Genomic DNA, 23,450 nt, shown 5'->3' with positions numbered 1-23,450 from the left:
GAAGGCGACGTAGTGGGCGCTTTCGAAACAAAGTTCGTGTGCCTCCTTTTCTCCTCCCTGAATATTCCCTTCGGGGCAGAAGAGGCCAAGCAGGAGCAACAACAGTAGCAGAGCAACCGAAAAAAAAAAAAGAACCCCCTCCCAACCGGACCACCAAGCAAGCAAGAAGCTGTCTCGCACAGCAGCCCGCCAACGCTTGTCTCACGTTATTATCCTTCTTCTCCTTCTTATTCTTCTTCTTCCCCCCTCTCTCTTAACCTCTTCACTTTCTCCACTACTTCTTTTTTCTCCCTTTCTCCCGTTCTCCCGATTCTCTATCTCCCGATTCTCTTTGACACTCTTTTCCTTATTCGTCCAGCCCTGCAATACCGGTATAATCCCGATTCGACTTTCCTTAAAATGAATACTTGAGAGGAAGATACAACAAAAAAGATCAGATCGAGATAAAAGGTTTGGAGAGAAAATTGGTGATACTACAATCGTGAGGAGCAGAAAATAAGGGAAAATGATGTGAAGGGGAAAAAAGAAAAGAAAGAAAAGAAAGAAAAAACTACCGTCACGGAGCCAAGATCAGACAGCAAATCCGCACCCAGCAATTAAGCGACAGAGCGCGCACAGATGACAATAACGAACTGGGAGTGAATGAGGCACGGTACCAGCAGTTCTTTGGACAAGGAAAGAGATAATTTGTGGTATCTACTTGTGACCTGAGTGGTAGGATTTTCCCATCTAAGCAGAGAGACGGCGCGAGAGCTGTTTTAGTCGACGGCACGAGGTACGAGTACCAGTATGATATGATACTGTATCGTTGCACCGTACCTGTACTCGCGAGAAATTCAGAGGGGGATAACAAAGACGATTTCAAAGAGGAGCGGGCAAGTGCTGCGGCCTTGCAGGGGAGGTAAAAAAAAAAGGAAAAATGGGGCAGAAAATGTATTGTTACTGACTACTCGAGTACCGTAGATGATCGGTACGTATGGTGCACCGCTGATTGTAGATTGTAGAGGAGGGAGGGGTATGAGAAAGAATGACGGTGACGTTGTAGGGAACAGCAAGCATCATCAGTCAACATTAACGACTTTCCTATCGTACAAGTACGAGTACCGTACTGTACTTGTACTGTACTAGTACTTATGCTAGCTAGGCTGGGCAAAGCTGCCGGGGGGGGGGGCAACAGCAGCAATCACCGCAGACACACAGAGAGAGAGAGAGAGCCACACATTAGGTTACTAAAAAATTTGGGGTGCCCTCGATTTGCCCAAATATTTTCCTCCTCTGGCAAAGCGTTGGTGAGAAATTGTGAGAGATTGTGTGAACCTTCTCGGCTCTTTTCCCTCTACGCACCACTCAGTGGAAGGAAAAGAGGAAGGGAAAAAAGGAAGGAAAGAGACGGAGAGGGAGAGAAAATAAACAAAAAGGAAAAGGGTGTGGCGGATGACGTATGATCTCATCTTAGACCCAGCTTCCAGTTTCGGCGGTCGCGCTTTGAGCCCGTGAGAAGGCTTGAACAAAGGAAATAGGACTAACTTAGCCCGGAAGTCGGAACGCTGACCCTCCCCTCCTTCCTCCAATGAATTCAATCGTCCGGGATTTAACCGACACCTTCCTGCTCCGAAGACGCCATTTCATTCGGTGGTGACTTTTATCACAACTGCAGACTTCTCCCCTCCCTCCCCTCTCCTCCACCTCCGCCAGCACCGGCCAGCACCGGCAGAATCCGTTTGACGAATCTATTTCACCACAAGCATCCCCACGATCTGTGCCACTCTGCGCTGTAGTCAAAAAGAGAGAGGGAGGGAAGGGAAGAAGGAAGCCCACGATATGATAACAACCCCTATTATAAGCACAAGCGTTCACATCACACCATCCATCGGTAGATACAATACAAATCTGCATGACCATACCGTACCGGTACTCTAGTAAAGTAATGAAAAAAGAAAGAAAGAAAAAACTCCTCTCATTCCTCGCATACAACTAAGCTTGCGGTGTCATACAACTAACCCCCATAATGCCCGCCGGACGACCAACAGACTGACCGAGAGGCAAAAGGGGAGGGAAGGGGAGGGAAGGAGAAGAAGTCTAGACAATTGAAAGTCCCCCGACTGAAAACAAAAAAAACGAAAAGAAAAAAAAAAAAGACAATACCGCTATTAAAATAGATTCCTCACCCCACCCCACCCGCTATAAGTTAACCAAACCCAAAGAAACCCCAACCCCCCCTCCACAAGCCACCCCGACCGTCGACCACCGCCAACCAACCAACCCGCCCATTACATAAAGCCAAGCAACCAGCCTTGCAACACCACCAGGCTACCAAAGAATACTACTGCAGCCGGTGCGGGGTCACACCAATGAGCCTCCTCCTCCCCCTTGTTCTGATAGGGTGCCGTGAAACACCAATCACACCAACACCCTATCAGCGGCTTGAACTTCAGTCTCGTGAGTTAGCTATGATAGCAGCGTACGGTGGTCCAAGTAATTTAGAATGCGATCCGGTGGTGCGGGGAGAAAGGGAGAAAGGGGGTATCATACAAAGTATGATTGACGGGCTACGATACGGTATTCTATCGTCTTAGCCCTACTGTATGTACTATACTTGAGTACGGTACGATAGCTGACGTGTTTGCCCAGCTATTGGATGTATGGTACTCGTACAGTGCGATATTCTATCGCGCGAGTGAGCGAAGGGAATGCGGCGGGGTGGATATCGACAGATCGAACCGACTGGCCGAAGTATAGTATCGTAACTCGAGTTATCGTATCATAGTAGATTTGCCGGTCCGATTTTGTGTACGAGTAGTTGTGGCTTGTGACCGACGCTTCTGCTTCCTCTTCGTTCGGGAAGGGCTTGCGTCGGTTCCGCTCAGAAGGGAACGGGGAGGGGAGGGGGGGTAAATACTCATAATATCGCCAACGCCGCGCAGTGTGTACCAGTACCCGAGTACCAGTGCAAGCAAGCAAGTAAAGCGAGCTTTCGCGGGCAGAACTGGTGCACGGTAAGTACGGTACGACGTGATAAGATCTCTCTCTCTCTCTCTCCACTGTGAGATAAAAAGGTAATGTACGCGACGTCATGGTAGGTTATTGTACGATATCGGAGTACTGTACTCGTACTCGTACTGTACTCTAGGGGATTGATTATTCTTGCTGCTGTTGGGTGGGGGGGTAATGAGAAAATGGAATGAATGGCTACCCTATCTACGAATCTTGCTTTCGCGGTAAGAGTGCAGTACATTTGTAGTTACGAAAATCATTCCCTGGATCTGCTACCGTCGTCACTGGTATCATACCCATGACCGCTTCCTTACCACTGTACGAGCACCGGCACCGTGCTCGTACGGGTTCAACGGGCGGATACTACCGTACGATACCATACCTACCCTTCCAGAATAAAACAGATACGATACCCGTAGACAAGCGGTACGGTATGATATCTCGAGATAGAGTTGTGGTACCGGCGATCCGGGTCGATGGATTGGAGGAGAAGCGTTATGATATTTATGAGTAAACTTCATCATCACCTACCTACCTACCTATGTACGAGTAGACTATAATACCAGTGCCGGTATGGTGCGGTACTTTACATTCGTTGCCTTTGCCTCCCCCCGCCGCCGACAAAACAAAGCATTTCGCACCCCCTCCGCAATAAAAACGTGCGGTAGGTAAGACAGGAGGTATCAACCGCACATCGACTGCCGTATTGTGATGTGGCCCACCCACATTCATCCAAGCAGGGGACAAACAATGCCCAAACCCAGGTGCGAAGACAAAAAAGAAAGGGAAAGAAAAAAAAAAGGTGCGTCAAGGACAGGATTCGAACCTGCGCGCCCGAAGGCATCCGCTGAGCAACTTACCAGAGGTAATAGCAGGCGAACGTGTTAACCACTCCACCACCTTGACTGTTTGATAAATCACTCTACCAAAACGATGCATAAACAAATCGGCTCCTGCATATGATCGGGTAGGGCAACCATCCCTTCTGTGCTAACCAGCCACGTTTTCACGCCCCCGTGGACGGTGACAATGAAATAGAACCCCAACCATTGCACTATCTTTTCATCTACGAACTACGGTACCGTAGGATATCGCGACACTACGAACGAGGCGCAGTTGGTGTCCTTCCCCCCGGACAAGATGTTTGGTCGGTGACAGCGGCCTGCGATCACGATCGCGATCGTTCTCGAAAGATATCGTACCCGGGGAGTAAAAATGAAGGCGGTGAAAGGGGGCAAAGCAGCGGGTGAGACGAGGAGGAGAAAGGCAATGGCCCGAGAATTGTATCCCTTGGGCATCCTGAAACGGCCAAAATCCGTCGTCAGGCACGCAAAGGCTAGATCTGACAACAGATAAATTACCGGTAGCCGACCTTGGTCAGAAAATCGGATTTCAGTCTTTCTAATTTAGCATTCTCGGCAAGGCTTAGTGTGCCTGACTGTCTTGGACCGCCCAAAGGACAACAAGGCCGCAGGAGGGGGTTGGTATGATACAGTAGAGCACTGCATTCGAATCCAGCCCAGGCACAGTATAGTGCAAAGAGAACCAAACCGGGTCCTCCAAACCACCAAAACCCGATGTCTAATTAGTCACTAACAACAATGAATTTGGAAGCAAAAAAACAACAGGGAGGTAGACGATTCTGTGAAGAAGAGTCCAGTGGTTTTTTTATTTGAATTCGAGGTTTCTCTGGAATGAAATTAGAGGTCAAAAACGCGATTTTTTGGTGAGAGTGAAACAAGGGATGAAATGTACGGATAGTCATGCTGAAAACAACGGTGGAGAATCAATGACAAACTGTGATATCATGTGAAAATGTTTATAGTTCTATGTATGGAGGTGGTGCAAACTCTGTTTGCTGCATAGTGTTGAGAATCATGAATATTCATACCTCTCACAACAGTATATATGATATATGATGTTTTGAAGAATAGGTAATACATTCACTTCCCGCTCACTATTTGTTGTCCGGAGATGTATCAATAGACAATATTTGTTGAGTCTTGGCTCAACTCCGATCGGTTGCAATGGAATTCTTGTTCCATCGGAGGACCCGCCTTTAGGCACTTTGCACCGTATCTTTTTGTGTGCGGTACGGTAGGAGATTCGGGTTCCCCCTCTGAGCCTGCCCATTTACCGGTACTATGGCAAGGTGTCCGGGCCCCTACTCGTACATTGCAGTTCAGCGTGGCGAGGTGCGTGTATACTTGTATGATGATCGAAAGAATACGATTAAAGCGACGGTCAACTCTAACTTTAATTGCCCTGCAACCATCCACCCATCACGCGAACCCCCCCCCCACGACTGTACTATACTCTGCTAGAACTGGGGATGAGGGGGGGGGGGCAAAAAAAATTAAATTTGTCAACAATTGTAGATGTAGACTACCCACCGTAACCCACGGCATGTCATACTTACTCACCTAATACCGCATTAATGAGCCGGCAGACGCTTTTACGTTGAAATAAGAAGCGGCTGACGTGAAACTCACGATTGCGCCAAAGTGAGAGAGGACCGAGTGGTTTGGTCCTGGCTACGCAAAGTCGGGGTATGGCGTTTTATTGCGATTTTGAGACAGAGCGATAATAATGAAAATCTTACATCTTACTGGTATTTGAGAGTGCTTGTGTACCCGTAGAAGTACTTGCGCCTACCGGTTCTCGCCAGTGCATGCGGTGTCGTACCGTACTCGAGTACGAGTACCGGTATAGTACAAGTACACGTACCGGTACTTGCCCGTTGCCAAAAAGGTTTCCGGAAGTGCGGAGTTTGGCTTGGTGCTGACTCAGGTGAGAGAGACCTCCTGCTTGATAAAAAGTGCCAAGCCTAATCTCACATTTCTGGAAACTCTTGCAAGGCGCAAGTATCATAGTACCAATCTATATGATACATACCCGCAATTCCACCACCGTCATCCCGGTATCGGTAGAGAAACGTCCCAAACCACCCCACCTCTCGCTTCCCGCTTGTAAAGCGTACCGGTGCTTGCTCGACTCACTGCACTGTACTTAGACCGGTCCATCCCTATCCGCTTTCACACAATCGTATGATACAAAGAAAGGGTTTTTTCCACTCCCCCCCTCTGTCCCCCTCCCTACTATAATCCTGCCCTACCAAGGCTACCATGCCTCAAAGCCACAATCTCGAGTGAGAGCCTGTGTACAGTACCCCTTCCGAAACGGTATGAGCACCGCGAGAGCACCGTAAGCGGGCAATATGACAACTACCCTGCCGCGGAGAGGAGACTGCACGCGTGGTGTCAAGGGATACAATTTCGCAGCTTGAGGGTTCTTGTACCACCGGGTGTGGTGAGGTGCAGGCATTGGACAATGATTAAACGCCAGCTGTGGAGAGGGGGTAAAGTAAACTCAGTCACCGGGCCACACCGGCGACAGTTACTTCGTAGGGTGCTAGGGTACGACGTTGATGCGCCAAGATGAGTCTGCAGATGGGGGGTAAATCTGTTCGTGGGTTTTCATGTGTTCAACGCCGTGTTGATCGTAGGGCACTTCCGTACCCGTATATACTACCGGTAACTTACTCTTTGTTGGAGCGCTGGAGATCCCTGTGCTGTCATGGCGCTTCTTGGTATGATACTATACGGTGGCCGTGCAAGGTTCCTGCTCCGATTATGTAAACAGCGAGCGTACGGTATTCGGGCTACTGGACTTCGGACCCCTCGCCGTTTACATGATCAGAGCTGGAACCCCAGCAGGGCCATTGGGCCGAAGGAAGGTTCGGCACCAAATGAATACGCATTATTAGTGAAAAGAGCGGGCTAGCTGTTGGGATTTCAGTGGCGATCGGTGTTAGGGCATATACTCGAGTAGTCTTTCATTTCCTGCAAGAATATACGGTGGCACATGTGGGGCGATCTGAACCATTGAGTCATATGAAATCACTCGGTTCACAAACTGAAGGTAAATAATGAAGCTCCTCGAAGGCTATTGACGGGCGACTGCGACCGTGCTTTGATGCTAACACTACCTTGACTCGCGCTCAGCAAGTTGTAGGTTATTGGTATAATTTTTTTAAGAAATAGGAAGCCATGAAAAAGGGAGATTTCCAGGGGCTCAGCTAGACCTGTTCCTCCTCCGCGACGTAATGAAGATATGCCCCCAGAAGTTTGGTTCCCTCGATGTAATTCCTCTTGTCAAGTTTTTCTATGCTAAATTAGTATGGCACGTTCAGCGCAAAGTGACAGGAAATTCACCGTTGATAGAATGGGCGGCGTCAGTGCTGCTGCCCATGGGAAGCAGCAGGACGTTCTTCCCAGTAGCTTGCTCAAAGGTCAATGTCACAGGGATACTACCACCCTCGCGCGTAAAGTCTGGCTTGACACCGAAAACCTTCTCAACGGCTTTACCAGCAGCAGAGAAGTTCCAGTGCTTTGGGCTCGCAACCCACCAATTGCCAGAATGCTGAAGCTCGCACTTCATGGTGTTATTGGAGCCAAGCTTCTTCCATTCGGCATCTACAAACTTAAAGACTAGCTCATCTACCTTATCGGGCTCCATGTTAGGAACTGTACGGATGGAGAACTTTCCGATAACCTTGGCGGGGATGACGGTCTTTGCTCCAGGTGCCGAGTATGCTCCTTCAATACCATGGATGGAAAGGGCTGGGAAACGCCATCTATATACTACAGTTAGATATGCTAACTCACGAATAACAGAACCTCCGGCTTCTTCAACTTACCTGGCCATCAGGGTATCCTCCTTATTCAGGTAGATGCTCGTTTCGCTACCAAGACTCTGATACAGATCTGACATCTCAAAACTGATATCCTTGTATAGCTCCTTCTCCTCGTCGGTCAAAGGAGCAACGAGTTCGTTCAAGCCGGGAATGTGGATTTTTCCCTTATTACCAACGAGAGTTGCGAGCAACCTAACAAGGTCTGTCATGGGCTCAGTAACCGTCCCGCCAAAGACACCGGAGTGCAGATCTTGACCAGGTCCCGAAACAGCAAGCGAGTAGTACGAGCATCCTCGAAGACCGTATGTCAAACATGGTTTCTTGGTTCCAAGCCAATAGTTGTCGGAAATGCACACAGCCTCTGCGTCCTTGAAGAATTTACTCGCCTCCTCTTTAATTACGTCGTCGAGACCTTCGGAACCGTATTCTTCCATTCCTTCAAAGCACATCAAAAGGTTTACGGGGAAATCAACGCCAGCTCTAAGGCTTGTTAGCAAACGATAAAAATTGTGAACAAATCGAAAGGATTATATGCTTACTTCTGATGGGCCTCGATGGAATTGATCCAACCGAGGCTGGGAATAAATATTAGCATATTCTCCAATTGAGGCATGGGGATCACGAGTGGAGCTCACACAGGACCCTTATCATCGGTGCTACCTCTTCCGTACATCCTGCCTTGCTCATCTACGGTCAAGTCAAAAGGCTCAGTAGCCCATCCATCTTCCTTCAAAGCAGGCTGGACATCGTAGTGCCCGTAGACTAAGATGGTGCGCTTCTTGGCGTCATTACCGTATCTACCCAAAAGAATAGGAGGAAGGTCGAGGTCAGGATGGCCGGGCTGCTTCCCGGGCAGACGTCTCTCAACTGAAGCACCCAGAGCCCTGAGCTCCTTTTCGAGAAAATCAGCCATTGCGACAACCTTGGGACGCAAGCCCGGATCAGCCGATACCGACGGGATAGCAACGGCGGAACGAAGGCCTGGCTGTTTTCAGTAATAGGGTTCCGGGCTGTGAGGGCAAATATTAAGTGAATACGAACGATTGATGAACGAGTCCGCCATCAAATCTACCCTAAATACCAATCAGCAATGCTCCATAATCAAACAAATGAACAAACCAACTAGTCCATTTCGGTGATTGGGGTAATGAACGAACAAAAAAAGGTATACTCACTGCTTAAAGTAACCGTCAAGTTGCGGAGCCATGCTTGCTCTCTCAGAAAAGTAGTCTATAGTTTGGGTATGGAACTGCAGCCTAGCGAACTTCTGGCCAATAAGTCGTAAGGGAGAGTGTTGGAAGGATGTATGGGGAAGTGAGGACTTGATAAAATATTTACCAAGAAGAGCGGATGAGGGGCGAAGAATCATGTGGGGAAGGGGGCTACAAAGCTCGAGGAAGGTGTGGAGGGGAAAAATAGAGGGGTTACAAATGCCAAGAGATGCCGAAAGGCTAGCGACGGCTATGGCGCAACCCCCGTCTCGACTACCGGTAGCGGTAAGATCAAATACGATACCGGTACCGTGGTGTCCGCGGAGAATTGGCGGTCCAAGAAGACGGATTTCCCTGTAGCCTATGCAAGTCCTTCTGGTGACCTGATGCTTTGAAGTCGTGAGGAAGCGTTTTCGGAATGCCCGGGTCGGTTTGGGTTTTCCTTATTTGCGAGGGCTTCTGCTGATGCTCTGGGCCGTTCAGATGTGTGCGGGGCCTCCGGACTATCCCCCCCCTTGGCCCCAAGACCGCCGGTACTCATAAAATGCCATGTTCTGGGTAAGCAGGTGTGTTATTGACCCCCGGCAATCCTATGGCTGACGAAAATATAGGTATTGTTCTTTGATGATTTCGAGTGATAATAGGTGATGAACTTGGTGGCACTCTTGCTTGTTGTAGTGCTGGTAGCGTATCGGTGGCAATGTATCGTACGGTATCATATCGTACCGGCTCTCGTGCATAAGCGTGGACATGCCCGATGCTCGCCCCAGACGGTGGTGCGCAGCGCAAGAGCCAAAAGATAAGACCAAACGAAAACGTTTCCTTTCCTGGTACTGATACGCGGGTTAAGGTTTTTCTGCTGTGTGATACCATAAGTACCGATGTCTTGATCGAGGGCATGATCATTCCTCCTAAAACGCCTTGCCGACGATCGCTTTAACGATGTGATACGATAGTTTATTTGTAGTCACGACACTTCGTTAAGGAATACTGGCACTGGTTTCTCCTGTTTTCTAGGGACCGTAGCTCTCAAGATTGAGATGGGGATTGCTCCGCCAACACCATATCGGCTCTCGCAGGCGAATATGGAGGTGGAAAAAAAAAAAATCCCTGCAGAGTAATGAGAAATTCCTGTTTTCTCAGCCGCAGGCCCGGCTCTCTCGAGCATCCCCTATCCCATCCGTTCGAGCTGCCAGATAACAATACCGATGACTATCCGTCGGGCTGTTAACAGTCGACTAAAATCAGTTACGTACTGTACTGGAGCACGGTGCTTGGACAAATCGATCCCCCAATTGATACCGTTCTTTCCCCCGGACAATTGAATGGGAGAAGGAAGGCCTTTTTCCTCCTCACCCTCACCGTCCTCTTGCGCAGTGCTCATACAGGCGACTACTGCTCGGGCAACGTAACAAAACCCCCTTCCACCCACTTCACCACCTAACGACCCCCAAATTTCAATACCGGCGAGCGGTTATATATCTTTTTAGCACACCACCCCACCAAAACTTCTCCTCTCCACCCGGAGAATCTAGAGTGCGGTGTTGTAGAACGGTCCGTGTTTGGTTGTGGGGTTCGGGAATCGAGCCTGTTGGTGGGTTATCGGGATTTTGTTTTTAAACTGAACGACTGACCCCCTCACTTTGCCGATAACAAAAATTTCCGCCTTGTTCTTCTCTCCCTCTTAATCTTCGACTTCTCCTCCCCTCTCTTCAGTCAAGAGTTCCTCTTTGAGAGTGAGAGAACAGACCGCAATATCAGGAGAAGAAGGGACAACAATCCAAGAAGTCATGACAAGGAAGATTATTTACGGCGCGTCACTCGCAGCATTTGTGGCAGGTATGTTACGTCATTAGTTGCGGACTTTCAATTTCGGTCAAACACAGCATCAACTCCTAACTGCAGGAAGGGAGGGAGTGGAGATATATCTGCCTATTCTCTGCAGACAAACCTACCCTCCTTCACAACTCCACATCTCGAGAAGAAGAAAAGGCACTCCAAACACCTCTCTAACTCAATATCTCCTCAGTTTCCATCCTAACTCTAACCTCAATAATCATCCCTCGGTGGGCCTCCCACGTCGAAGTAACAGTACGTTCTTCCTCCCTCCACCCCCCTGTCTTACTAACGACCCATTTCACAGAAAGCCGGCCCGATAACCTACCACTATGGCCTCCATAAGCGCTGCTCTAGCCTGACCGGTAGCTGCGAGCGCTTCCCGACATACTCGGACTGCCACGGGCACGATCGCTATTTCTGTTCCATGTGGCGTTCAATAGCGTTCTTGATGAGCTTCGCACTTGTCCTCGAGGGCGCTATAATAACTGCATTTGCAGCGATTCTCATGGGCGGGCGAGTGAAGAGGGAGAATGGGTGGAAGGTTTTGGTTGGGCTAGTACTTATTTGTGGTTTGTATTTCCTTTCCCCTCACCGATGTGGATGTGATGTGGGAGAAGGAGATTTGGGCTGATGTTCGAGCGATTGGGCAGCTATGACACAATGCGGTGCTGTGGCGCTTGTGGCGTATCTTTATGATTATGATGATAGGTTCTTTGTTGGGTGGAAGTTGGATTTGAGTTGGGTCATGACAACGGTTTCTTGGAGTATTATGCTTGTTATTGCTGGGTTTGTGAGTATTGCTGGATGGGTTATGCCGCCGGAAGGAGGATATGAACTTTTGAAGTAAAGGTGGAGAGATAAAGTATACCCGGGAGTTTTCTCTTTTCCAGGCTCGTGGTTGGTTGGTTGGTTGGTGTTGGTTTTGGCTTTCTCATTCGATCTGCCGATATGATATGACTTACGACTGTTGAAATAATGTAGACGCAAGAGTTGTTTTGTGAGGTTTGAATAATAAAGCATCAATACATAGTGCTAGTTCTATGCAAGTCGGAGAAGCGGGGAAAGGGGCAGAAACGAAAAATAAAAACGAAATCCGCTTGTGCGCTGCGTAAGCAGGGACTGAGAGCTATAGACTAGTTGGTAGGGTGTTGAGTAGGGCAGGAGTAGGGTAGGGCAGGGAGCAGTGCAAATGAGTCCGCAACTTCATTCAGGTTAAATACCGTACACGGTATGATATCTTCACCGGGGGTGATGGTGGTACTCGGAACCCTGTCATGCTCGGCAACCTGTCAAGTATCATACCCTATACTAGAAATAGAAATGCTGGTTATCACATCTAGTACCGGTACACAAAGCATTGTACAGTACACAATCTAGAGAGGAGAGATGTGAAAATGTAGTAAGGGAAAAAAAGCCACTATTTCTAAGGTAATCGCGACAAGAGAAAGGATTTACTCTCCCTTATCCCTATTCCGCCTCCGTTTTTTTCCACCATCGAGACTCTCGGCAAATCCGTTATCGGGAAAGTCAAATACGTAGGAACCACCTGCATCCTTTGTCTTTCTCTTGCCCAAACCCTCACCACCACGAGCATGATGACTGCCATCGTCGCTACGCTCGTTGCGGATCTCCGGGAAGGTCTGTATCAACTCTGGCCTCTGGGCGGGTGGCATTTCCCTGGTGAAGTACTTATGTCTCAAAGCTTCACTAGCTGTGATCCTCCGATCAGGGTCGTAGGTCAACATCTCGTTGATCAGTCTGATTGTCTCCTTTGTTTGACCCTTTAGGCGTCTCTCCAGCATGTTCTCGCTCTGGGCCCCGATGGGTGGATCGTAATATCTACCTCGGCTACCAGCACTTTTTTCGTAGATACCAGGGAGGAGACGCCTCTTGGGCCAGATTTTATCGCTGGGCGAACCGATGAGTTTGACGATAAGAGAGAATTGCTCGGTCTCGGTTTCGCCAGGGAGAAGTGGCATCTGGAGTATCAATTCCCCCATGATACAGCCGGCCGACCAGATGTCTACGGAGGGATTGTAACGGTTGGCGGATAGAAGGAGCTCGGGTGCTCGGTACCAAACTGTAACCACACCGGGAGTCAGGGGACGGGGGGAATACTCGCGTGCCATGCCAAAATCAGCTGTACGAGTTAACTTGTCGTTCCTAGGTGGATTTTGAGCGAACCTACCAATCTTCAAGATGCCATGAGCTGTGAGTAGAAGATTAGACATTTTGATATCCCTGTAGTGTCTAGGTTAGCATGAATTTGGTCGAAGGCTTTTTTGAAGGGAAGTACCGATGAATGATATTGTGCCGATGCAAGTATTCTAGTCCTTCCACCAATTGCTTCATAAGACATTTCACTACATGACAGTCAATCGTGTGATCGCCACTTGTGAGAAAGAAATTATGGAAAGAGGTGCATACCTTCACTCTCAGAGTATTTAACTCTCGCGTGATCGAGAAGGTTTGCCAAATCCTAGAATAACCGAAACGCAAGCACAAAACTCCATCGTCCATTCGAACGAAGGAATCCATAAGCCAGCCGAGGTGCGCCAATTGTCCGTCAAGTAAAAATTCCAAAGGAAAAAAAGTTTCCACCAACCTGTTCCGCGTATTCCATGACCATGTATATCTCGTCGAATTCAACGCCCACAGCAACATCCAGAACATTGACGACGTTGGGATGTCGGAGGGATTTCAAGATGGAGATCTCACGTAGAGCGGTAATTGGAATGCCGTTTCCACGGTCAGAATCAAAAATTCGAACTTGTTTGAGAGCAACAATGCTTTTTTTTCTATCGGGTCCGTGGTCTCGAGCTCGATGTACTACCCCGTAGGCTGTTTAATTTAAGAGCTGGTTAATGTTATGAATTATAGTAAACCAACGCTGGGAATGCGGTGAAACAAACTTCCTTCCCCTAGTTGGTTCAGTCTCTCGAACTCTTTGATGTCGCGACATTTTCCTTTCAAGCAGTTAGCTGTGTGGATGATGTTCAGGGGCGGAAAAAGGGAAACATGCCCGTGATACCATTTGGAAACTCAAGGTTAGGGAGTGGTTGACCGGTGATAGAAAGCCAGCGTGGAGGGTCATGAATATCCATGTTTGGCGTTTTCGTGATTGAGGAGGATCGGATACAGATGGGAGGAAGAAGTGAAAGGTACGGGGAAGGGTGATAATACGGGATTAACTGGGAGCTCGGCACAAGCTGATCGCGAGTTAAAATTTGTTTTTGTTTTTTTTCTGCATCGCATTGGTCGGCGGCGCCACACAGTCCCGGCTACCGGCATCCTAAGGGTACGTACTACTTGTCCCAGGCAAGAAGTACCCGCAAACAGGGGGGGTAAAATGGTGTTGGTGCAGGGGTATAGGGAAGGGGGATGGGGAAAACAGTGGTTATAATTGGCCCTTTAGAACCTGGATAAGAGCTAAAAATATTGTAAACAATCACGAATTCCATGATATTGTAGATTTTGTAGACTTAGAAGTGTAGAAAAAAACATTAAAATTAGAGATTAAAGGTTGAAAATTAAATATTAAACATTAAACAATAAACAATAAACATTATAATGAATCTACCCTGCAGTATGGCCCCTATTGGCTGCAATTATGGCAGCAATCTGCTGTGGTATCATATCAATGAAGCCCAAAATGTCCGCTGTCAGAATCCTATCTCACTCCTCTTGAATAGCAATTGCCATCTCATCCTTCCCCCTAGGGCGTGGTTGGCAGACATTAATATTATCCTTTAGAAGGTTCCAAATATCTTCTATTGGATTAAGGTCCAGGGAGGAGGGAGGTCAATCCATTTTCAGCATATGGTGTAGTTGCTGAAATGCTTGAGTATAGATAGTGTAATGAGCTGATGCGCTGTCCTCTATCACCCTGAGAGATTCACCCCTCCTATGGCTCTCATAATACCAAAATGGCCATAGGACAGGAACCAAAATATGCTCCATATAGCTGCAAGCAGTGATAGGCCCCCAGTTATCCTGCTGCCATAAAACTAGTGGTGTCCTCTGCCTCCCAAGTATCCCACCTCAAATTATAATCGCGTTTTTTTTTTTTTTGAATTTAGGAGTGATGGAAGACTCATGATATTCCTCCCCAGCTGCTAAGTAATCCAAACCGTACCCCGAGAATCAGACAATACAAACATAGGACTCATCAGTCCAAATAACCTTTTACTACTCCTCTACCTCCCAGTGTTGATGAGCTAAGACAAAGCGAAGACGCTTTGCCTTAGCTGCATTGATCAAAACTACCTTCTTTTAGACCTTGTGCCATTTATAGTCCTTGAGGGTGAATACTTTCCACAGTGTTTGTTCACTTGCATGAACTCCACAGAGTTCAGCAATTTCATAGAATGATATTTAGCAGTAGGCAGCATCCTGTGTTGCTGTAGTGACCAGGTGCCTGCGAGTTGGTGAGTAGATAGAGAAAGGTCTACCTTTCTCTTTATCGGTATTGTGGGTGAGTTGCAGATATTCCTTATCATACTAATGGCTAGGTTTTAATTTTCGACAATACGGGCATAGGTCCAGCCTGCGCTAAATCGCAGTGCCTGGACCTGGCACCTAGTCTTGTATGAGGCTTCTTTGGTTTTAATAGGTAGCATTTTCTAGTAATTAATGTTAATTTTGTATATAATAGAGATTTTTGAGCATTTTCACCTGTTTTCTTGGTCATGATATCAGGAGAAAGTTGGGAAAGTTACTCTTCAGATACGGAAATTGGAAGTTTTTCTTTATATACACAGACCTCCCAAATACTCCTGCACTAATGCCATTTTACCCCCCCTGTTTGCGGGTACTTCTTACCTGTGACAAGTACCTTAGTATCATACTTGTACTAGTACTATCATAATATTATTATTATCATAATAATATTATCATAGTACAGCTTTTTCTGGTTAACTGATGCCAGGCCCTACACTCTGTATTTCTTGATTGAGTGAGTTTTGATGAAATCTGCCAACAGTTAGGATGAAGGCCTTATGAAAAGGGAATCGCTATTGTGGTTCATAGAATATATAGCCATTTCTCACATCAAGATGTGGCTAGGAAGTTGTGGATGGTGAGTTGTTAGATGCAATTTAATTTGACTAATTAGTGAAGCTTCAGTCTATCAATGTAATTTGCAGGAGCTGGCCAAAGCTGTACAGGAGGTGGAAAAAAGTAATGTGACACTTGTACAACACAAATTTCTGTATATCAATATTCTCAACAACGTATAGTATTACCTCATTCTACAATAACATTTAATAAATAAAATAAGTGAAGGAGATAAAATAAAATAGTCCTCAGTATTCTCTTGAAGTAAAATAAAAAGAAAACCCTAAATCAATAATGAGTTTGGTGCCCTTTTCTTCTAATAACCTCTCTGATCCTTTTTGACATACTCCTGCAAAGACCCATAAACCTTCCATTAGAAATAGCTTCACAAGCTTCCTTCACAGCTCTGATTAGCTTGTCTCTACTTGCAACTCTTTCATACCTTTTCCCCAAGTAAGTCTCCATATCTCCCCAGATATTCTCAATCAAGTTCAGATCTGGAGACTGGAGTGGCTAAGGCAATATATCTACCTTATTTTTCTCTCTACACTTTGTAGAAAATCTGTAATTAAATTAGTAGTTAGATTATATTCTTAAGTAAGTAGTTCTATAATAATAAGACAGAAAATAAAATAATTATAAGATATATGAAAGAAGATAGAACTTACTTTTGATACCCTGGTGCACTATCTTCAACAACCTTTGTCCAACCAAATCTCTTACAACCCTCATACCAGAAAGGAATTAAAACTAGATCTAGTATACACTTAGTATACTTACAAGAATCTACTTTAACCTTTCCTGGCACTACTACTAACTTTGACCTCAAATTTCCATGAAAGGCTCCCTATACTATAACAGTATCTTTTCCTGACTCCCAGACCTCATTCAGACAATCCTGATCATACTTCTCGGTAGGCTCTCTCATCACCCATCCTCTCTGTCCAAATCCAGCTATAGAGAAAGAAGTTTCATCTATCTATATGATTCTAGACCACTCTCTCAATTTCCAAGCTCTTTTTCTCATACACTAACCAAATCTAATTGATATATTTTTAGGGTCCAAATTCCATCTAAAATATATTTTAACTTTGTAAAAATATAAATTTTTATTAGAAAACTTACTTCTTGTGAGTTTTTCTTTTATTTAAATTAATACTCTTAGCTGCCTTCCTGATTGTCTTAGATGAGACCTTCAATCCCTTTACTTCTTTAATATCTTTCCAAGATAGTCTTTTATTTCTTCGATTTTCTTTAATAATCAACTTCAGATCATCGAAATCAGACTCTTGGAAGATTAGAGGTCTTTCTGTTTACTGGTAGTTGGAAGTACTACCTGTTTCCTAGTAGCAGTGATAGATGCGAGCACAAGTACTATGGTATAACGATCTTTCTTCAGATAGTTAGTTCTTAGTGATAGGAAACGATACTTCTCTTCTACTTCACCTTACCATAGCACTAGGCCTATGCCTATATTACTAATAGTACAAGACCTTTGACTTCTATCGGGAATGCCTATCGTAAGCTTTCTCTAACTCTTCTCTCAGAAGAGTATTTTTGTCGTAGTAGTAATAAAGGTCGTGATAATAATAAAGAGGGTAAAGGTATTTTATATTTGTTAAAGCAATAAGTAAGAAAAGTACTTAGAAGTCAATCTAATTTTATTTAAACTTGTGCCGCCAACACTGGCATACAACAAGTCCCCGCTGGCACAGGGATACCGCTAACTGGTATACTACTAATCTCAAGCTAACTAAGTTTACTGCTCCGTACCTACCATTCCCGAGTCATGCCTACACGAGAACTAATTACAGGACCATCAAACAACCCAGTACCTGCCCTAGTCCAAGTCCATAGTCTCTCTGGTATGAAGCCAACTAGTACTAATTATAGGCAAAGCTGAGCAAAAGACCAACTCAACTAGGTTCCTCGCCTCCCAGCCTAAATGCTGTCCCACAATAACCTCTACCACAGTAGAAAACCAATAATGAACTAAGCTTACAGGCGACACAATAGCAGGGAGTATGTTACTAACATGTCTACCTCTCGTACCCGCGTGCCAGGCCATCAACCCTATGAACTCACTTTGCCAGTTACCTCTGAAGAACATACCGGTGAGGCGGGCCTGTACCTGCTATCTGTTCCCCAAACAAAATAACACAAACAAAGGAAATACATATAGGTAGTATGTAACGATCCCTCCTTGGATAGTTAGTTCTTGGCGATGGGGAATGATAATTCTCTTCTTCTGTTTCTTTCCTTAGTCTTACGATAGCACTAGGCCTCTGCCTACGTTACCGATAGTACAAGACCTCTATCTTCTACCAGGAACGCCTATCGTAAGCTTTTTCTAACTCTTCTTTGTGAAGAGCTTTCCTTGGCGTAACAATAATGTTGCAATAAAGATAAAGATCGTGAAGGTGTTTTATATTTGTTAAAGTAATAAGTAGGAAAAGTACTTAGAATTCAATCTAATTTTATTTAAACTCGTACCGTCAACACTGGCATACGAGGAGCCCCAAGGCTGGGCCCCCAGGTTGTCATATCTCGGATACCACTAACTACGAACTAACTAAACCTCCAAACCCGTATCTCAAATATGCTCACGCCATACCCTACTACGAACACTAAATACAAAGCCATCAATAGTAAAGAATACTCCTCCCCAGTCCGGCCTACCTACCAGCCAAGTTACTCGTACAAAATACAAAAATTCCACTACCGCTACCTGAATATGGCTCCGCAAAAACCTCCTCTACAGTAGAAATCCTCTTGAGTGCCCCCACTCAATGATCCTGGGACACCCTGCTGACCACCCCAGCGCCTGTCCCCATTCCCAAACAAAAGAAACACCTGACTCCCAAGCGAGTAGACTTGAGGGAAAGCCGACTTACAGGGCAAAAGATTTCCTATCTGAGGGGGTACGAACTGTCATAGAGAATCAGAGAGGCACTGTACCGGCAGTGCAGCCCAAAAACTTCAACGGAAGTAGCCAGAATGAGATAGTCCCCAAGCCACTGGCACTTGACTGAACAAGCCCAAGTATTCAACTGATCCTCTAACTCCTCAGCTCCTTCCACAGGTGGTGTACCCACTGCGAACTCTGTAGTAGCCAGTTTGCGGTAGTGAACTAGCGAAGGCGATGACCCTTCCAAGTCAGAGACAAGTAGCACAGGTGAGGTCTGGTCTTGTTTGACCCGGCACTTCTTGTTTTTCTTTCTCTTCCCACCTCTAGGCGCAGGTCTAGTAACAGGAGTGAACAGGCCACCTTTATCACAACCTACCGCCACAGGAGGGATGCCACCAGAGGCGTTACCTGAACTAGCTACAAGCTCAGCCCCAGAGGACTCAGGCACCTGCTCCCCCGAAGGGGATCATACCACCGTGGCTGGTGTCACTACACCAGGATCCACCCCACCCAAACCAGGAGCAAACACCTCAACTGGTCCTAACGAATCAGGAACCGGTCCACCCATACCACCAACCACAATCGAAGCTGCAGGAGGGGCTGAGATAACCGACGGCGTAACATTCTCCCAAGAGAGCTCCTTTGCTGGACCCTGAGAACTCTCAGTGTCTAGCCCACTCCATCTAACTGAGACCACCGTAGTAACCGAAGTGACCGAGAGGACAAGCGAAGAGGGGATAACTATGTGAACTTCAGCCACCAACATCATATAATAACCATGATTAATAGCACGTTCATTCTTGAGGGCCGCCAACAAGGGAGATATCTCTTTCCCAGTGCGATGAAATCGCTGAAAAAGGACAGAGATGTGATGCTAAAGGTGAGAAACTTCGGCCTCTAGTATGAAGTGCTTCTCGACGGCATGAGACAGAACAACCGACGAATGTACAGTGGATGTGGCAGAGGGGGCGGAGGCTTGCTTAGCCATTGCGACTGTGAGGAGACGACCGTAGTGAACAACTGAAAGAATAAGTAGAAGGAAGAGAAGACTTTCAGCAAATGTAGGAGGAGGTATAACAACGAAGTCCCCAAAAGGTGTTCGAAGTTAAAGACTTGAAGCCTATCATGAGATAGAAATCAAGGGATCTGATTGGATCGTAACTGAACCTTCACTACCGATACAGGGTGAAAGAAGGAGGAAAAGTACTTAGAACAAAGCATGAAGAACCTATCCTCCTTGGCCACATCGGCCTTCTTATATAGTGTTCTTCTTGTCTGTAGTCATGTGATCTAAAGTGATCACATGTGCGAAACCAAATCATAACAAACCAGTCATGTGACCAAAGTAGTCACATGCTCAAAACCCATGACCTCATAGCGAGGTCATGTGTAAAAACTTATAAACCAATCATAATACAATAAACAAGTCATATGACTCGACTGAGTCATATGCGTGAAACCCATGACCTCATAACGAGGTCATGTGCGAAACATAAATCATATGTGCAAGGCCTACCCGCAAGGCACACTTGTAAGGCATACTTGTCAGGCACATGTCCCATGACTCATATTTGAGCCATGTGCGAAAGCATCACAAATCCCACACATAACAAATCATATAACTCGAATGAGTCATATGTGTGAAACAATAACATACTTGTGACTCATAACCATGTGTCATATGAAAACCTTTTCCTCACCAAGCCACATTTGTGATATAGTAGTGGAACAAGAAGATCAGTGGGGCCTATCTCCCACCCACGGTGCCTTGCCCCCTCCTGCAGTACCTAAAACCAAGCCAAAGAAACTAAACAAACCCTACAAAACCTAGCCTGCAAGGCCCAAATAAGTCCAAGTAGGTGGTTGCAACACACTATCTGCACAGGTAGCTATCAGTCAGCCGGTCTATCAAGGAGCTTTACAGCACTCAGCAGCTTCGTCCAACAGTCCAAGCTAGACTGAAAACACTTAATTAGACCTCTCCCAACCTGACGCAGGCCTGACCAGTGCTCACAGGTGCCTCTTTTCCCTCAATCAGCCACCCCTAAGCCCCACGCACCAGATATCACGGAGCCCATCCAGCCTCCTCAACCCCTTAGACAGATCAACCATCCGACAGCCATGGAACCTCCTATACCTAGCCCCATCAGATAGTCACTAGTCTTGGCTACACCAACAGAGCCCCAACCCCCGATATTACTTAGTCGAGGTGGACCTACCAGCCACAGCTGGGAGTCACAAAGGAGGCAGTACCAATACCCGAAGGTATAGATACCAGCTACGCCATCCAACTAAGCTGAACCAAAGTTTAACCAAGTGGGGAAAGAGTAAGCAGAGCCAGCCAGAGCCAGCCCCACAGGTCTGGTAACAGGCACAGACCAAACAATGGGCAAGAGGCACCTCCAACTGACATGACAGGAAGAGGGAGTGCAAGCGAACAGAAGTAGACAAACAGAAGGTAGGTCCTACTTGCAATGGATAAAGCCACCAACCACAATCCACAGCCGAACTACCCAAATACACAGACAACGTGAGTGTCCGGCAGTCAATTGTCCCACACCACACCAGGTAGTAACAAAAGCCACACGAAGGAGTAAGTCTTTTCAGGGTCAAAGCTATCCCCACCGAGGTGAGGAGGAGACACCTGACTGAATTACTGTAAATACTGCAAGGACAAAAACTGCAAGACAATGGCGATAAACAGTATTGTAGGATTCCAACCGTACAAACATCACGTAACAAGGAGGGGCTGGGCAGGTACTGCCCTGTCACCTGAGAGGTGATGCGACTGGTACGACAAGTTGAGAATACAGGACGCTCATCCAGTGAACTCGTGGGCATTTTATATTGTGTGAACTAAGGACTCCATAAAACCCAACAAGAAACATGAGCCGGCCTAAAGAATGACATGGGTGATCCCCCCATATACAATGTTCAATGCCCCCAATCGAACGCAAAACCTGCAAGTAGATGATAGACAGGAAGTTGAAGACATTTTACTGAAAGTGGCTTATAAGTAACTGCGATGAAGAGCTTGAAGTGCCAGCATAGTGAGATAACTAGTAAGTGACAAAACAGTGCAAACAAGTAATCCACCACGTAATGCAAGTAGACCTCAACATCAAGAATTTTAAGAACTACTAAGTGAACTCAGATATCTCCTCCAGAATCCCCAGCATCAAAGCCTATCGTGGGTGCGATAGAAACGCTCCAAGGTGAAGTGACAGCAAGGACGAGGAAAAGTACTTAGAACCAAGCGTGAAGAACCGATCCTTCTCAGCCATACCGGCCTCCTTATATAGTGTTCTCCCTGTCCTAAGTTATCTGACCCAAAGTGGTCACATGTGCGAAATCAAATTATAACAAACTAATCATATGACCAAAGTAATCACATGCTCAAAACCCATGACCTCATAGCAAGGTCATGTGCGAAAACTCATAAACCAATTATAATATAATAAACAATTCATATGACCCCAAGTGGTCACATGTGCCCCCCCATGACCTCAAAATGAGGTCATGTGTAAAACATAAATCATATGTGCAAGGCATATGACCTAAATGAGTCATATGTGCGAAACAATAACATACCTATAACTCATAATCATGAGTCATATGAAAACCTTCTCCATGCCAAGCCACCTTCGTGACATATGGTGTACTTTGAGGCCAGTTTTTTCCTCCAATTTAGCAGCTATCGCTGTGAAAGACCATTCTGCTATTTCTCGTAGGGCAATAATTTGGACCTGGTCATCTTGGGTAGTTCCTCACTCAAAGCATTGCTTGTTCTTAGTCAATAATCACCATTGCTCAATGTTTTTTGGATAGATTGCTATTTTATTTTATCTTATTATTCTCTCAAGTACCTATGTATATTTATTTAATTAAACTACTTATGTTCACTGCGGCAGGTTCCTTTTACCTGCGTATTGATTTTTGAGAAGGGTTAGAGGGCTGTGAAGGATAGAGGTGATATCACAATAAGGGGATTGGAAGCGGAGATGCGATCGTGGAGGATGCCGTTGCAATGGTATTGCACTACTTCCTTCCACCCCACTGTACTGTATTGTATTGCTACACGTCCGAGCCTGATTAAGTTATATTTTCCCCTTAATTCAAGCCTAGTGCACTAGAGTTTTTAATCGTGTCAAAGAAAAGAGTGCATAGGAATAAACAGCGGGAGACTTTACGTGGCTGCAAGATAACTTAGGGGCAGCAAAATTGAAATTCTTCAGCACAAAGTTATCGTAATATTATTATCTCGATGAAAGGAGCATCTTGTGGCCGTATGAGCTGCTAAGGTTTCAATATCTACTACAGTACAATACCTCCACTCGTATGCTGTCATAATTTTTGAACACAGCTGCCAGTGATAACATTCACTCAAGTGTTCCCACGAATGGATCGCTCACTTGTTGCTATTATACTATACCGGTATTGACTAGGAGACCAGTTTCCCATACAATAATGCCAACACCAGACCAATTGCGTGGAGTGGAAGGTCTCCTTTCTCTGATACTTTATTTGTGAACTGGCTGGACCCATGGGATGGGAAGTAGAGGCCCGGTATATTTACCTTCTCTTTAACTTTCCTACGATGAAAAGGGCTTACTTGTATTTCAAATGGGGATCCAAACTGTGATCTTTCCACCAGTCTGAGTATGTGAGAGTGAAAATCAAGATTGGAGGGGAAAAACTTCCCTGTGTCCCTGGCTATGATACGGTCCGATTGGTAGGGGTGGGGGGG

At 46.1% G+C, this 23,450-nt stretch overlaps 3 protein-coding genes; 1 reads left to right on the top strand and 2 right to left on the bottom strand.

Annotated features, from left to right (window-relative positions):
* Positions 1–6,940: 6,940 nt before the first annotated feature.
* GSTUM_00002887001 (uncharacterized protein) lies at positions 6,941–9,041 on the bottom strand. XM_002836594.2 has 7 exons: positions 8,866–9,041; positions 8,732–8,763; positions 8,326–8,671; positions 8,230–8,265; positions 7,694–8,170; positions 7,209–7,630; positions 6,941–7,158 (listed from the first exon to the last, which is right to left on the bottom strand). Exons 1-7 carry the CDS (start codon positions 8,895–8,897, stop codon positions 7,073–7,075), a joined length of 1,431 nt encoding a protein of 476 aa, XP_002836640.1. The 5' UTR covers positions 8,898–9,041; the 3' UTR covers positions 6,941–7,072.
* Positions 9,042–10,146: 1,105 nt separating this feature from the next.
* GSTUM_00002886001 (uncharacterized protein) lies at positions 10,147–11,587 on the top strand (the record flags this gene model as incomplete). XM_002836593.2 has 4 exons in its annotated part: positions 10,147–10,740; positions 10,931–10,992; positions 11,045–11,309; positions 11,391–11,587. The coding sequence occupies exons 1-4, from the start codon at positions 10,692–10,694 to the stop codon at positions 11,585–11,587; spliced, it is 573 nt and encodes a 190-aa protein (XP_002836639.1). The 5' UTR covers positions 10,147–10,691.
* A 471-nt stretch (positions 11,588–12,058) lies between these two features.
* On the bottom strand, positions 12,059–14,105 carry GSTUM_00002885001 (uncharacterized protein). XM_002836592.2 has 8 exons: positions 13,759–14,105; positions 13,653–13,706; positions 13,571–13,581; positions 13,346–13,509; positions 13,168–13,219; positions 13,037–13,103; positions 12,929–12,981; positions 12,059–12,880 (listed from the first exon to the last, which is right to left on the bottom strand). The coding sequence occupies exons 1-8, from the start codon at positions 13,842–13,844 to the stop codon at positions 12,192–12,194; spliced, it is 1,176 nt and encodes a 391-aa protein (XP_002836638.1). The 5' UTR covers positions 13,845–14,105; the 3' UTR covers positions 12,059–12,191.
* Positions 14,106–23,450: the final 9,345 nt, after the last annotated feature.

The sequence above is a fragment of the Tuber melanosporum genome (genome assembly GCF_000151645.1).
Source record: "Tuber melanosporum whole genome shotgun sequence assembly, scaffold_153, strain Mel28".
Lineage (NCBI taxonomy): Eukaryota > Fungi > Ascomycota > Pezizomycetes > Pezizales > Tuberaceae > Tuber > Tuber melanosporum.
The sequence above is the reverse complement of the archived record's forward strand: the minus strand, read 5'-3'. Positions and strand labels throughout refer to the sequence as shown.

What these genes read in the sequence shown, in the direction of transcription:
- GSTUM_00002887001 (XM_002836594.2), bottom strand. Translation starts at nt 8,897, where the DNA reads ATGGCTCCGCAACTTGACGGTTACTTTAAGCA. An exon ending in GGCGGACTCGTTCATCAATC is followed by an intron (nt 8,672 to 8,731) that starts GTTCGTATTCAC and finishes GAAAACAGCCAG; the next exon opens with GCCTTCGTTCCGCCGTTGCT. An exon ending in TCCATCGAGGCCCATCAGAA is followed by an intron (nt 8,171 to 8,229) that starts GTAAGCATATAA and finishes AACAAGCCTTAG; the next exon opens with AGCTGGCGTTGATTTCCCCG.
- GSTUM_00002885001 (XM_002836592.2), bottom strand. Translation starts at nt 13,844, where the DNA reads ATGGATATTCATGACCCTCCACGCTGGCTTTCTATCACCGGTCAACCA. An exon ending in TCATGGAATACGCGGAACAG is followed by an intron (nt 13,220 to 13,345) that starts GTTGGTGGAAAC and finishes CGGTTATTCTAG; the next exon opens with GATTTGGCAAACCTTCTCGA. An exon ending in TAAATACTCTGAGAGTGAAG is followed by an intron (nt 13,104 to 13,167) that starts GTATGCACCTCT and finishes ACTGTCATGTAG; the next exon opens with TGAAATGTCTTATGAAGCAA.